At 42.2% G+C, this 16,465-nt stretch overlaps 1 protein-coding gene across 4 annotated transcripts in view; it reads right to left on the reverse strand.

The window, feature by feature from the left end:
• The window catches only part of LOC126341609 (uncharacterized), a 142,661-nt gene that overhangs the window by 112,138 nt on the left and 14,058 nt on the right, over positions 1-16,465 (reverse strand). For 2 of the 4 annotated variants that reach the window (XM_050001786.1, XM_050001787.1), the window contains exons 3-4: positions 6,165-6,314; positions 4,457-4,600 (exon numbers count right to left, since the gene is read on the reverse strand). In XM_050001786.1, the coding sequence (XP_049857743.1) occupies positions 4,457-4,600; positions 6,165-6,314 (294 nt within the window). The remainder of the gene's footprint in view (positions 1-4,456; positions 4,601-6,164; positions 6,315-16,465) is intronic. The other 2 variants (XM_050001788.1, XM_050001789.1) reach the window with 1 other exon arrangement.

Raw genomic sequence — 16,465 nt, forward strand, 5'->3', positions numbered from 1 at the left:
TTGAAGAGTTTCTAGCAAACGGATGAGTACATGTCATTTTTAACGGAGAGAAGTCTCCCGAAGTAAAAACAGCGTCGGACGCCCTTATCAAGATATATATAAATGACACAGCAGGCAACAGTGAAAATTCCTTGTGGCTTTTGGCGGATGATGCTGTCTAATACAGAGAAGTCAGAACACTAGAAAATTGTAGCGAAATGCAGGAACTTGCGGAAGATCAACGTCTGGAGCAGCGATTATCAATTGACCTTTAACATAAACAAATATAAGGTATTGCGTGTACATAGATATGGTTGAAATGTCTCTAAGCACTGTGGGACTTAACATCTCATGTCATCGGTCCCCTAGAACTTAGAACTACTTAAACCTAACTAACCTAAGAACATCACACACATCCATTCCTAAGGCAGAATTCGAACCTGCGACCGTAGCAGCAGCACGGTTCAGGACTGAAGCGCCTAGTACCGCTCGGCCACAGCGGACGGCGTACATAGATAGAAAGACTCATTATTGTATAATTACACTATTGCAAAAGACTCACTGGAAGCAGTTGTGTGATTACATGATTGCAGAAGAATCACTGGAAGTAGTTGTTTTCACAAAACATTTAGGATCATGCGTGCGGAGCGATTTAAAATGGAACGACTACATGAAACTAACCGCAATAATTGCAGATGTCTAACTGAGATTCACTGAAAGAATTCTCAGGAAAGACGGTTCATCTCAAAGGAGGTGGCTTAAAAAAAACTCTCGTTCGACCATTGCTTGAATATTGCTCGTCACTATGGGATCGGTACCAGACAGGATTGATAGAGGAAATAGAGAAGATCCAAAGACGAGCAGCGCGTTTCGTTCTAGATTTATTCAGTAAACAAGAAAGCGTCACAGAGATTATCATTCACCTCTAGTGGCAGACGCTGCAAGAGAGGTGTTCTGCATGACGGTGCGGTTTACTGTTAAAGTTCAGAGATTGTACTTTCCTAGAAGAGTCAGCAGATACCTTGAAGAGTCGGTAGATACGAGCGTATCACTTCCTCGTGAACAGGCCATGACGGTAAAGTTACAGGGATTTTACGCCATACGAATGCTTACCGGCAATAATTCTTCACGCGAAACAAATGTGACAGTAGTACACACAGTACCCTCTGCCACACACAGCAAAGCGACTTGCGGATATACATTTAGATGTTTGTCTGATACGACTTACTCTGGCTGCAACTCAGCAGAGAAACCACAAAACAAGAAATCTGGGTGCTGTGATCGAGAGTTGAGACACTGTCCTCCCACCAAATGTGAGTCCAGAGTTCTCACCAACAAAAGCACCCCAGCGAGGGCCAGGGAAGGACAGATCCCCTCCCTCACCTCCTCCCACTAAAATATTATGATCTCCGCAAGAAAATCTCGTATTACAAAATCATACATACCAATTAAGCATCATTTTACAGAAAACCAGAACATGGATTTCCTGCTGTTGGCAGCCAGGTTTTAGAAATGCGGTTACAGAACGTATTTGCATGCGTCTAAAAGTTACCTGATTAAAAACAGTATGTACAAGTCGCATAGAAACTACACTCATTCAATTTAAAGCCGTATTGAGAGTTAATCAAACGTGACGGTGTCGAAATGTGAAAAGGTTTTTCAGAGACCGCTACCAGTCATAAAATTTGTTCGCTACTAAAATTAATTAGTGCAGCAACATGTTTCGAGGTACAAACCTCATCTTCGTCCTACAATGGCAGCACAAAAACCTTTAACGGAAGTACACATAGATATTAAAGTTGTTCTGTACAGTCGCGGCACGTGCTATCCTATGGGGAAAGAGAAAGGGAACCAATATGACTAAATATTCACTTAGTATGTTGGTGTGCAGTTCACATAAAAATTTTGTACGTAATCCCTCACTTCGATCACATGAAATGGCTATCTTCCTGTAGTGTGGAACTGAATACGCCCTTCGTATTTGCCGCGGCACTAAAAGGGGGAAAGATGGTAATCCCCTGGCTCGGATTTTCTTTTACCCGGAAAAAATACCTCCGGTATTCATTTTGACAGCACGCTCAGTGGGTCTGAAGCTATCCTGGAATCACTGGAACGAGGAAAAGTTCCAAATCCCTATCCGGGATCGATCCAGAGGCTTCTACAGCCGTACTCTAGCGTCGAACCCGCTACAGCCGGCCGCGGTGGACAAGCGGTTCTAGGCGCTACAGTCTGGAACCGCATGACCGCTACGGTCGCAGGTTCGAATCCTGCCTCGGGCATGGATGTGTGTGATGTCCTTAGGTCAGTTAGGTTTAAGTAGTTCTAAGTTCTAGGGGAATGATGACCTCAGAAGTTAAGTCCCAAAGTGCTCAGAGCCATTTGAACCATTTGAACCCGCTACAACACCGCAGTCGCGTAGATGGCGAGTTCTTATAATCAACTTTTAACATTACTAACTTTAGACTCTAATAATAACCAGTTCTGAAAAAGCTTTGCGTGATATATTGAAACAAGAATCTTCGTTTTTTACCATCCATTCTTTTTTCATTACACTAATACATGTTGCTGGGGAGGGAGGGTGGGGAAAGGGCTTCCCCTATCCCCTCCAGCACAGACCTTACTAGCCATTAAGCCACCTCGCTCGTTAGGGAAGTGCTATAAGAATTACAAGGTGCATTGCTGACGTCAAAGTGTGAAACATCAAAAGGAATGAGTTATTACTGGGCATTCTACTTGTTGCGTGTGCGAAACCAGCGAGGGTCGCACACAGAGGGGAGCGGGTGATGGTGCACAACTTGATCCATCATGATCTCGTAGCATTAACAAACAGTATAACTGTGCATTCACACAGTTGGTTCGAATCTGCAGCAATGCAGCGGCCTTGAAACCTCATGTGTCGACAGTTCGACGCCGTCTGCTGAGCTTGACTGCAGCACACACAGCTTCATACTGCCCACAGACACCAAACGCCTCAAACTGCAGCTGGCACTGAATTCCGTCACTCACATCCTGAATGGCAAAACTTAATGTTTTCGCACAAGTTCAACTTAAAGCTATCCGACAGTCAACAGGCAGATACGTTTTGGACTCTATGATCGTAACCCCGGTCTAGTAGCCTGTGTTGTTGTCTGGTAAACAGTATGAATGCCTAATGCATTGAATAGAAGGTAACGCTAACAGCAACTGTTTCTTCGGCATAGGAACGGACTATATATAACATAACTTAATGGCAATGTAACTGTGTCGTAGTTGAAGCAAAGAAAGAATATAAATAAGAAAAATTAAATGTAGCAGTCCTACGTTTTATTTATTGATTACATAACCAAGATTAAAGTAATAACTGGCTACAGATAATTACTGTCTCTGCTTGGCACAATTTCAACAAGGAATGGCAACCTGCTCTCTGTGACGAGCCAAAAACAGAGAGGATAATGACGGTGGGCGCCGGAGGTACGGAGTGAAACTGGCTTCTAACTCATCCGAAAGGCGCCCAGTTGGGTTCAGGTCGTGTCTTTGAGCAGACTGGTCCATTTCAGGATTGCACTGTGATGCTAATAAAATCATTGTTTCCAAATTGTTTCTCTACTGAACGCAGTAACGATGCCGTAAAATGTATGCATGTCCTTCCGCATCTAATGTTTTCTTAAGTGCAGGAAGGAGGTTACACCAAATCACGAAAACCATTCCAATACTTTAGAACCACCTCCTTCATACTTCACTGATAACACCATACATCATAGCAGGCAAGAGTCTCCAGGTGTTACGATGGAGCCAAACACTTCCATTGGATTCCCACAGAGTATTGCATGATTAATTATTTCAAATGAGTAGTTTCAAATATCCACTGTCCGGTGCATCGCTCTTAATATCAAGCGTCGCTTAGCGTTAACTATAGAAATGTGTGTCTTGGAGCTGCTCGAAAATTTGTACCCCATTCCTTCTTGCTCCTTAAGCACTACCATTGTGCTAGGTGCATTGCTGGTAGCACTTTGGACCTCACGAGCAATTCCTTCGGCTGATTTCATGTGATTTTTTTCTACCAGCCTTCGCAATGCTCGCGGTCCCTGTCCGCAGTACATGAGGCCTGCCTGGTCTTGAATAACTGTGTTCGTTCCTTTGCGTTTCCACTGCACAATCACATTACCAACAGTCGAGATGGGAGCTTTAGAAGTGTTGAAATGTCCCTTATGGATTTGTTACTCAGGTGACATCCAATGACTAGTGCACATTCAAAGTCACTGCGCTCTGCTAACAGATCCATTTTGCTGTTACTACTTCTCTACTAAAAACACAGCACTTTTATGCCAGCGGTTCCACCGATCGTAAGATCTAGTTGTCATTTCCCCTTACATCGGTGTGTCCGGACACGTTTAATTAGCTCAGTGTACGTTATTTAACGCTGAGGTGATTGTTGCAACACATTATATTAGACGAGAATCTGATGAAATCTACAGTGATCTGATAAAGAAGTACTTACCTGTTACTGTGCTCGTCTTCTCACGTGGTTTGGAGCGTTCACACGATTCCAAGTGCCGCACCTTTACTTCACTGCAATAACGTATTAGTTGTGTAAACGCCTGCGCAAGTTCCTCGAAGACGGCAGACATCTGTTGGTCAATAACTGTGCAACAGACGGAAAAATTAGCAGTATAGGTTCTCATGATACTTTGCAGTTTTTATTTTTGGTGTGAGAGAACAATTTTATAATTATATAAGAATTGCCACAAAAGAATTAAAGTATGCACACTCCTATAAATAGGCCTACGGCTAGACAAAGTGCATAGAGTTTCAATATAAACTTTTGTGTCATTCCTTCGGAATACGTTCCTAAAAACCTGTGTACAAAAGTGGGTTTTTTCAGGGGGTCATATCTTGTGTTCTATTCATCTCGGAGATAAGGGGTCAAGAGTTTTAGATAGTCCTCCGCCCAGCGACCACTTGTACACCTATCTGAAGAATTGGTATACTGCAGCTATCCTGCAATCGTAGAGTCAAAATTTAAACACCACACACTTCTTTCACCACAGACAAATCGAGCAAATCGGTTGCTTCCTTTGCATCAGGTGTGGTCTAGGGTGGGCCTTAGGAGGCTCGTAAAAGCACCATTTGTTCATGAGCGGGTCCTGAGAAAACCATAAAAATCGGATTTTAGTCGTTTTTTGCACCGCGAGTTGCACTTAACTAAATAACTAACCGTATCTTTTGTCTCCACCGTCTTCCGACGTTTTGACATTTTACTGGTCACATAGAGGAGCGCGATTGTCTGTCACCCAGACACGCTACTGCAGAGAGGGTTTATTTTATACACATTGTAGACAGGACACTGAAGCTCGCTTTGCCACCACAGCAGATACCAACAATAAAAGTTCAACTACTGAAAGGCACTACTCCGAAAATCAACATACAGTCCTGCAAGCTTGCGACAAATATGATTGGAGAACACCTGTCGCCCATGCGTTTAATTTAGGGTTAGTTACGAATATGAAAATTCATAGCTCCTGGTGCCTACTCTCGCGGTAAACGCGTTTGTTAGAGTTCGCCAAAGTCAATTTCAAGTTTTAGCTAAACGTCAGAATCGGCTATTATGCAAGCATACAGGTTTTCAATTGTGTTTCACCCTCTTAATCCAGGGTTAACTACGAATATAGCCCTTCACAGCCCCTAGAGCCGATCTCTTTGGTAAATAGATTTGTTAACTTAGAGTTCATTAAAATCAGTGTCAAGTTTGGCCAACTCTCATTACCGGGTACTAAGTAAGCTCACAATTTTTCAGTTGTATTCTAAACTATGACACTTTGCTGCAAATGGTCCTACAGTTGATCAGTAATAGCTTAACGTTCTCATTTAGTGTATGCGCTCTTGACGTATAAGTCCTTCGGAGCTTCCTGCAACACTACAACAATCTTGGCTAGATGGTCAGTCGCCTAACCTACAAAAAGAAACAAAAAGTATTCAATTTGCTTCCTATGCATTGCTGTCGTCTCCTTAGAGGATTTATTACAGTATAAAAATTCGACGTTCTCAGAAACTGGAGATAAGATAGATTAATATCAGTAGTTTATAATTGAAAACTCTCAATTGGTTGACTATTTTCTACAGTTTAGGAAAATGTTTTATGTGCCAATACCATAGAGGGAAAAATTATCGTCTGCTAAAATAGCCACACTAAATATTTAAAACATTACCTGCTGCTGTAAGGCTCTTCTCAGATGAAGCTGCAATTGCTTCAAATATTGAGCGAAATAGAGAAGACTGAATGTTTGCCTCGTCTTCTACTTTATTTCCAAAATGGTTCAGAATTTCTGCACTCATTTTTAATAAATTCCGAAGTCCACCTAGGAAAACTCTGATTGATAATCACGCAAAAAATGTTGCTACATTATTTCTTTCGAAAAACAGATAATTATTACAAATACACAGAAACTGATTATTGCATAAGACATAGGCAGGACCAAGTCATAGGTAAAAAGAGCAGTAAATTAAAAACGATCTCATCAACGGAGATCAATTGGTCGAGAGTCTCCTTCATCTGAGAAGAAATAGTCTCAGTTTGAAGTAGATATTTGTAGGAGAAATGAGGCTATGTGGTCTGCAAACAATATTTCTTAGACTATGTGTCAGATTTAAGTGTAAACTTCACGAACATAAACACCGTAAGTGGTTCAAAAATGGTTCAAATGGATCTGAGCACTATGGGACTCAACATCTTAGGTCGTAAGTCCCCTAGAACTTAGAACTACTTAAACCTAACTAACCTAAGGACATCACACAGACCCATGCCCGAGGCAGGATTCGAACCTGCGACCGCAGCAGCCCCGCGGTTCCGGACTGCAGCGCCAGACTCAAAAGAGTACAGGGCATTTCCGTGTCATTCACTGCGATCTCTACTAGCCGTTGTGACAATAATAAACACAAGCGACACTAGAGCACTCTAGTAGTCATGTTGTCACGGAGCATTGCGACTCTTAATCATTTGCTTATCCACTTACGGTGCCGGCCGCACTACATGTAAAATTGGCAAATTAATGCATGTATAATGCTCGAACAGCCGAAATAATGTAGTGCACAAACACTCACTGCATGTCGGACTATCGTTAAGAAATTCGACTGTGACATATCAACGAACGTTCCCTGCAGAGTTCCAAGGAGGAATGATGGCCAGATGCATTCTTCCTACAGATCCTAAGAGGACAACCTGTCCCACATGCTTGATGCCTCTGGCCGCACACGGATTTATCTAGGCACCGCTGCTGACGTGGTGACATGTAGCTGTGAGATGTTTACCTAACTATTCACCCTCGTAGGCACAGCTAAAAGGTTGTCAGAGTTATACTGAAGTCTCATAACTATGAAAATAACAGCCAAGACTCCCTCGGACGTAATATAGAAATATTTTGCAATGCTTCCCAGGTTAACATAGGACTCATTCTTCCTAGCTATCCTAAAGGGACAGTCTGTACATTACATATCTGTCCCTTTCTGGAAATCGTGAAGTGTCGCAGAAATAGTTACACACTTTTTTTTGTGGACGAGACTTTTAGCAGCAAAACTATTTTGTACAGATTGCCATATTGCACTGAAAGTTAAACCCCGCAAAAGTGGTCTACAGATAATTAAATATGGGAAGACACTTCCTCAGTTACACTGCTCTGCCACTGACGATGGAAGCTTGGATATTTCAGCATGAAACCGATCTGCATCCCAGCTACATATCACCACATATCGTATCGCTGTAGTAAACACACAGTTCGTTTCGTACACCATACAAAATCATCAATTCTGCATCCCGCAGATAGATAGAAATGAGCACATGGATCGAAGATATTTCCCATAAGGTCAGTAACTCATCCACCACAGCCACAAGTCATCTATGATCCCCCTCCCCCCCCCCCCCCCCCCACAAACACACACTGGCCCAAAGCGTGATCAGAGCACCCTCAGTGAACCGAGGTCACTCTCTGAACTGTTGTACAAAGGCTGGGTAGGTTCCCCTAGGCACAAAGGCATTACTGTTTCTGATGCCGACATTCTTGCTTGCTTGCTTTCTAGACCTGTCTCCAAACTCTGGGATTTCAAGAATATATGTATTTTCGCATGGTTTACCAGAATACCATACCATTTTCGCGGTACTTCTCGATATCAAGCACATAGCAGTATTTTACCGATCGCAAGCAAAGTATATTTCCGAAGATACAGCCTGGTAATTATTCCTCTAGAAACCTGAAACTTAAGCGAAGTGCAGCATGCTGTAACCAACTGAGTAACTAGAAACTTATCTCGTCTGCGAAAATCTTTACGTGAAACTCGAAAAAAAAAAGAACAGAGGAAACTGATATTTCCACTCGCGAATGTCGATGTCGATGATATAACAGATTCCAAATCATCCTTATAATTTACAAAGTCAGCTAAGGTACTTCTCATGTCTAGAGAACCTGCAAACGTGTTTTCCACCGGTCTTCACCTGCTAAATGCACACACCACAATCGATGTTCTCTTAAAGAAATGAAGGCGGGAATTGTGCAGAAACAGCCAATCACACAATTTCCAGGGAATGGAATAATGGTCCAGCGCAAACACATGTCCATACTCAATCTTCTCAAATTTCCACAGAGAACACATGGGATCACGAAGTCTGTCCAACACATACTGAGTATTAGTTCACTATTCAGCCTTCTACAGGATGGCACAGTTAGGTCAGCTACATTCCTGTACCCTGACCGGTCTTTTCATTTGGATGGCGCCTGCTGCTAGCTGGGAACATGAATCATTCCCACCACAGGCCACCGCCACCATGCGTCACGCGCCATGCACCCCGAGACAGAATTGTCTTAGGAAACTGGCTACATATATATTTAATCACTGTACTCACAATTAAATATTACTATCGCGGTCTTGATTGGACGACATTTGACAATGAGCAAAGTACTGGGTCCCCTGCTGATAGCTGTGGCTCTGGAAATATTAATATCTGTACCATTCTTATGCATTGACATACTTTTTCAAGTAAAACAATATCTTTCATTCCCTTTGCTATCACAGTATTCCGCATCAAAACCATACATTCCTTAAGACTGGACATAGTCATTTTCTTTGCACATGTTTGAACGCATACACATACTTTATAAGCCTGATGCTCAAGGCGAATCTATCACGCATCCTCTACTAATATATATAATACTTAGTCAATAACTGAATGCAGGCGTTACGAATCAATACGGAGCGAAAATCAGCAGTGGGTGGACATGTCTCATAAGTTTTTCTTGCGAGTGGAACCACTATATCTTAGAAAGAGAAACGTAACCATCTTCAAACCACCAGATATTAGAAACACTATTGCAACGACTATGTTACTATCACAATCAGTCTTGAAAACTACACAAGCCTTATAAATCGAGGTATTGCATTTCCTCCGAATGACGTGCTTTTCCACACAAAATACCATGACACTGAATATATACGGTGATCGCCGAAGTGTATATTAACAGACTGAAAGTGCGGTTACTGATGGTGTAAGCTCGTTATAAAATCACCACATTTATAAAGTGATTCGGCTAAGGAACGTGGTATGAAGCCGGCATTTTCAACTCCCTCATGCCGTCGCTAGACATTTCTCAGGTATTTGTGATGCATTCTGTCTTGATGCCACTTCAGAGGTTCTGCAATATACCTACTGGGTTATAGACGATGGTTGATTGAGAATGATCACAAACAGTAGATTGTGTGCTGATTGAGATCATAAGAAATGTACACAGGCTTTGCAGACCTCTAGTGCTACACTTCCCGGTAGAAATGCGTCTGCAATTTGGAATCAAGTCTTTACATTCAACCACATATCTGCGTTGGATCCTGTGAAGAAGTCTTTTAATGATTACAGCCACTAGTGAATAGCCGGCTTGAGTGGCCGAGCGGTTCTAGGCGCTACAGTCCGGAACCGCGCGACCGCTACGGTCGCAGGTTCGAATCCTGCCTCGGACATGGTTGTGTGTGATGTCCTTAGGTTACTTAGGTTTAAGTAGTTCTAAGTTCTAGGGGACTGATGACGTCCGATGTTGGGTCCCATTGTGCTCAGAGCCATTTCCATTTCAACTAGTGAATCATATCTCTGGCGCTCTTATACCTCGAAACGAGTCACTTTTTTCGAACCTATCCGCTACAGCAAAATTCCAATGTGGTTTTAAATAGTCCCTATGCATCTTGCAACTGCTCCTCAGACTCTGCGCTGCCATCCCTGCAGCTCTGCGCATATGATCGTTCCAATTTAAGTCGGAAGTGACCAGAAGTCGGAGAGAGCACTGCAGCCTGTGTAGAAATAAGCTAAGTTGAGTTAGTGCGACAGGAACATGTTTTGACAATTCGATCGAAATTTTAACAAGTTATCGTAGCTCCGTCAACTATGTACGATGTGTAAGGTCAGCGCCAAACTAAGCCCACTCCTATAACATGAGGTAGTACGAGGGTAATCACAAAAGTAAGGTCTCCTATTTTTTTATAAGTACATAGACCTGTTTATTTCTACAACGGTTTACATCAGTTTACAGCTTGAACATTTAGCTATTTTTCGACATAATCAGCACTTCTGTCGATGCGTTTTTGTAGACGTTGTGGCAGTTTTTGTATACCCATGTCATACCAGCTCCCCGCCATGCTGTTCAGAACGTTATGAACCTCTTCTTTCACTTCGTCGTCGGAGCTGAGTCGCTGGCACCACAATTAAAGCTGACAGATACTGTGAGACTCTGAAAAAATTCAAATGGGCAATTCAGAACCGGAGAAGAGGAATGTTGGGCAAGAGCGTACACATTCTCCATGACAACGTGCGCCCACAGATCGCTCGGCAAACCGTTGCTCCCGTGCAACAGCTTCAGTGGAACATAATCACCCACCCACACTATAGTCCTGACTTGGCGCCCAGCGACTATCACCTGTTCCCTAGATTAAAAGAACATTTGGCCGGAAAGTGATTCAGTTCCGACGACGAAGTGAAAGAAGAGGTTCATAACTTTCTGAACAGCATGGCGGCGAGCTGGTATGACATGGGCATACAAAAACTGCCACAGCGTCTACAAGAATGCATCGACAAAAATGGTGATTATGTCGAAAAATAGCTAAATGTTCAAGCTGTAAACTGATGTAAACCATTGTAGAAATAAACAGGCCTATGTACTTATAAAAAAAAGGAGACCTTACTTCTGGGATTGCCCTTGTATAAAGACAGTATGAACGGTTACAGTGATGTTTCTTATCGGGAAAATTAGGAAGACTCGACCCCATACAGTCCAAAGAAGATCCGCATCCCTCAGAGTCCATTCACGTCTATCACCACAACATTCTATCATCGTTATTCTGTACCATCCAAAAAAGAAAGAGTACGAACTATACAGGGTGTTACAAAAAGGTACGGCCAAACTTTCAGGAAACATTCCTCACACACAAATAAAGAAAAGATGTTATGTGGACATATGTCCGGAGACGCTTAATTTCCACAATAGAGCTCATTTTGGTTACGGATGAGGCTTCATTCCAACGTGATCAAATTCTAAATTTTCACAATCAACATGTGTGGGCTGACGAGAATCCTCACGCAATTGTGCTCTCACCTCATCAACACAGATTTTCTGCGAACGTTTCGGCAGGCATTGTTGATGGTGTCTTGATTGGGCCCCATGTTCTTCCACCTACGCTCAGTGGAGCATGTTATCATATTTCATACGGGATACTCTACCTGTGCTGCTAGAACATGTGCCTTTACAAGTACGACACAACACGTGGTTCATGAACGATGGAGCTCCTGCACATTTCAGTCGAAGTGTTCGTACGTTTCTCAACAACAGATTCGGTGACCGATGGATTGGTAGAGGCGGACCAATTCCGTGGCCTCCACGCTCTCCTGATCTCAACCCTCTTGACTTCCATTTATGGGGGCATTTGAAAGCTCTTGTCTACGCAACCACGGTACCAAATGTAGAGACTCTTCGTGCTCGTATTGTGGACGGCTGTGATACAATACGCCATTCTCCAGGACTGCATCAGCGAATCAGGGATTCCATGCGACGGAGGGTGGATGCATGTATCCTCGCTAATGGAGGATATTTTGAACATTTCCTGCAACAAAGTGTTTGAAGTCACGCTGGTACGTTCTGTTGCTGTGTGTTTCCATTCCATGATTAATGTGATTTGAAGACAAGTAATAAAATGAGCTCTAACATGAAAAGTAAGCGCTTCCGGACACATGTCCACATAACATATTTTCTTTCTTTGTTTGTGAGGAATGTTTCCTGAAAATTTGGCCGTACCTTTTTGTAACACCCTGTACAAGCTCCGCTAACTTCATCCGATAGAGAACTCATAAGATTTTTACCGCATCTCTCACTCTCTTCCGATGTATCGAAAACAAATACCGTCTTCGTACTGGCATCAAGCACAAGCGGAAATCTCATTAAATATACAGACCTCTCTGAGGCAGTCTGTCAGTGTCACTCACATGCAGTATTTAAAAATCCGTCATAGTTGCAGTACATACATTTTGGCAACTAGTTTCGAATCTACTGAGCCTGCGCTATGTGTCTGACCTTAATGACAAGCATTTAAAATTGGTAATACATGCACCACACAATAGTGGTACATTGATGTTACAACATGAAGGTCGCGCAAGATACAGTCCAAAGAGCTGGGCGAGTTTATCGGTTCGTTCAGAATGGGAGGCCGACAAACATTTGACGCCTTTCGGTCGGTCGGCGATGACACGCCCTGCAATTTTTCTCAAATGATTTTACAGAAACCATTAGGTCAAAAAATTTCATTTTTCCTATACTTGTAGCTTTATATGTCAGGTTCATTATGATGTGCCCATCATTTTGTTATTGATGATAGTTATTGTGATATTTACGTGGAAGTAAGATATTGAACGAAATTCTAAAAAGTTTGCAATGGAAAACAGGGGTCGTTATGATTTTGCGTCTGGTGAATATTACATATATATCACTGTGTATCAAATTTAGATAACATACTGAATTTTTCTTTAGACTTGGTTAGAGGTCTCTATCTGTCACGTCTCAAGAAAACTGATGTAATGTGTCGCACTCATTTGCGATCGCACCGCGCCAGCGATAAAGTCTGAGTGAAGTACCCACAATATTCCTCATGTTCCATACCTGGTTTGAGATATCAAAATGAGATTTAGGCAAATGATAGCACACAAAGAGGAGAGTGGTGGTGATAATTTCCTATGGGACAAACTCTGAGGTCATCGGTCCCTAGGCTTACACACTACTTAATCTAACTTAAACTACGTTATGCTAAGGACAACACACACATACATGCCCGAGGCAGGAATTCGAACCTCCAGCCGTAGCAGTCCCGCGGTTCCGGACTGCAACGCCTAGAACCGCAAGGCCACCGCGGCCGGCAAAGCGCCAAAGAGGAGAGTATTTTGCCGTACGGCTATTACGCAAAACATGGTTACCTACCGTGTTATTCCAATAACTATAGACCTTTTTGATGACAGAATGTAATTTGTAAGGGCCATCGAGTAGCTGGCGAAACGAGAAATGCTATGGATTTTGGAACAAAACATACGTTTATCTTGCACCGAGTACCGAGGATGCGCTTTTTCACAAGATACAGATGTCTCCCCCTTTTACATACACACACACACACACTAAAAAATAAAAAAATAAAATAAAAAAATAATATCTCAGTCACCTCTGAAAGGTTCAAAACAACCGCCAGGAACACCTTCAACTGTTCCACTGTCAGCCATCTTGTCTTTACACCTCCAGCTGTTCCACTGCCAGCCATGTTTTGTTTTTATAGCTGATAAACAGTGAAACAGTGAGTGACAGTGACAGTGGCAGTGGCAACTCAATATTCAGTGTTTGACAGTGATGAAGACGAAAAAAGAGTAAGTGAAACACCATGTAAATAGACACTCACACACACACACACACACACACACACACACACACACACACATAGAATTAAATAATTTCAGGCATAATAATAACATAGTTATCAAATCGTAATTTTGGCTTAAACAATTTATCTACTTTAAGGTATAAGTGGTTGCAGATGACAAACTGTCGGTCACTGTAGAAACACAAGACGTCAGAAAAACCACACCATGTGGTAAAAAGGTATGGATCTTCATAATTTATGTGTTTTTTCAAATATCTATAATTACATTTTTTAAAACTAATAGCTACATGTATACAAAACAACAAAGAACGTTCTTTATCTTTAACAGATGGAAAATAAAAGCCCACTGAGGATGTTGCAACTGCAGTGAAACATGTTTGGGTTATAAAACAAAACTGTGTTTTGCTAAAGGCGGACCCTATCCAAAAACATATATATTTACTGTTTCTCAGTTCCTCACTTCATAAACGACTGAGTCAGAATTCTCTCGCAATTGTGATTGCGCAAAAATAAATTGCTGCAGTTCCGGTGGAACTCTTTTTAAATACTAACCAAAGAAGAGATGACAGATCTCTTTGAATGCTCGCCATGCAAGTGTGGGCGTGGACGGGCCCCGCTTAATATTTCCCAAAAATGTGAGTGTAGGCTTTGGTTTTGGACGACAATTTCCCTCCAGCGTTCAGCATTTCCCTACAGCGGTCTGTGTAGTCCCCCACCACTGCCGTTCTTCCCACGCTTCCCCAGACAACTGCCCATGTAGCGGCCACGGCATTTTGCATGCACTATACAAATGCTCATTAGTAATTTTGATCCTGACTTGTATAGCGACCACAAGCACAGGGTGTATCAAAAGGAATAATCCGATTTGGCACATAATATTTCTGGAACTAATAAAGATACACAATGAATTTTGTATTTTTCATACCTTTTCATAGGTGTTGGATGCAGCCCCCCTTGAGATGCATGGCATATGTCAATGTAGTATTCAAATTGTTTCTACACTGCAGCGAGCATGTCTTGAGTTACAGATTCCACAGCTGCTAGTAAGCGATATCTGAGTTCATTCGTTGTTGTCGGTAATTTATAAACCTCCACTAGAAATAATCACATACAGTCAGGTCCGATGACGTTGGAGGCCAGTAATGTAAGGCTGAATTATTTGGTCCAGTGCGACCGATCCGTTGTTCAGTAATCCTTCGATTTCAAATTTCGCTCTTCCAGATGCCAGTGTGGCGGTGCCCGGCTCTACAATTGGTAAATGAAGTTGTTCGAATCAGTCTCTAATTGTGGTAAAAGGAAGTACTCAAGCATATCGAGGTATATGCTTCTTGTAAGTGTTCTCGGCAAAGAAAAAAAAATGGACCATACACTTTTTCCTGTGAAACTGCACAAAACACAATAAACTTTAGTGAGTCCCTCTCATGCTGTATAGCGTCATGTGGTTGTACTGTATCCCATGTTCTCACATTATGACGGTTCACCTTTCCATTTAAATAGAATTTTGCCTCGTCACTAAACACTAGGTGTGGAAGAAAACTATCATCCTTCATCTTTCCAAGAACGAAATAACGGAACTCGACACGTTGTTGTTTGTCTCCTTCACGAAGAGCTTGCCCTAGCCGAATTTTGTATGGTTTCAAGTGTAAACGTCGACGCAACACTCGCCAGACGGACATCATGCTGAGTTGTCGAGCTGCACGGCAAACAGATTTCTCCTTGTGAAACTATGGCGGATGCATTCGACGTCTGTGTCAGACACTCGGGGCAGCCCGGCAATTTGCCTTTACACAAACAACCTGTTTCTCGGAATTGTTCATGCCATTGTCTAATGCTCTGAGCTGTAGGAGGATCCACACCATACCTAGCACGAAAGTTACGCTGAACGGTTATTACGGACCTGCACTGCGCGAAACGTAAAATACAAAACGCTTTCTGTTGTCCCGACACCATTTTTACTGGAACTGAAGTAGTCGCACACTGGTGCTACCTAGCGGGAACCATGCAAAACTCGAGATTATACTCCCCAACAGTATGTTGTTCACGCACATATCTTAAATACCATAATACTTACGATTTTCTTTAAAATCAGGTGATTATTTTTCGTATACCCTGTATATTGGAGCATCTATCTACTGTCACTGTGAGATGCATTTGTTGCCAATCTTAGGTGGCTGCCATTGGAATTCGTCTCAACTCAGTATGTCAGGCTTCAGAGTGAACCAGTCAGTTCGAAACTAGTCGCCAAAATATACATACTGCTACTGTGATAGATCTATAATGAACACTTCATGAAGTAGAAGGATTGCTGGTCTTACGTCATCAAAATGTTGGAACTGCCGAAGTCTCACTCACAGTTATAGATGTTTCTCCAGGTAATAATTTTAATTATAACGTTCTTACTTTAACGCCAGTTTTTTATCATGATATCTGATAAGGAGAGAAAGAACCTTAATATCTTTGTGATTGAATGTATTATTCAGACGTGAAATGAATTTACCTTTTAAATCACATCCAAATATATCTAAAGCAGGGTGGTCCATCTGAAGTTTCGGAAGAGATTATCTCGAAAACT

Source organism: Schistocerca gregaria, chromosome 1, assembly GCF_023897955.1.
Source record: "Schistocerca gregaria isolate iqSchGreg1 chromosome 1, iqSchGreg1.2, whole genome shotgun sequence".
Classification (NCBI taxonomy): Eukaryota; Metazoa; Arthropoda; class Insecta; order Orthoptera; family Acrididae; genus Schistocerca; species Schistocerca gregaria.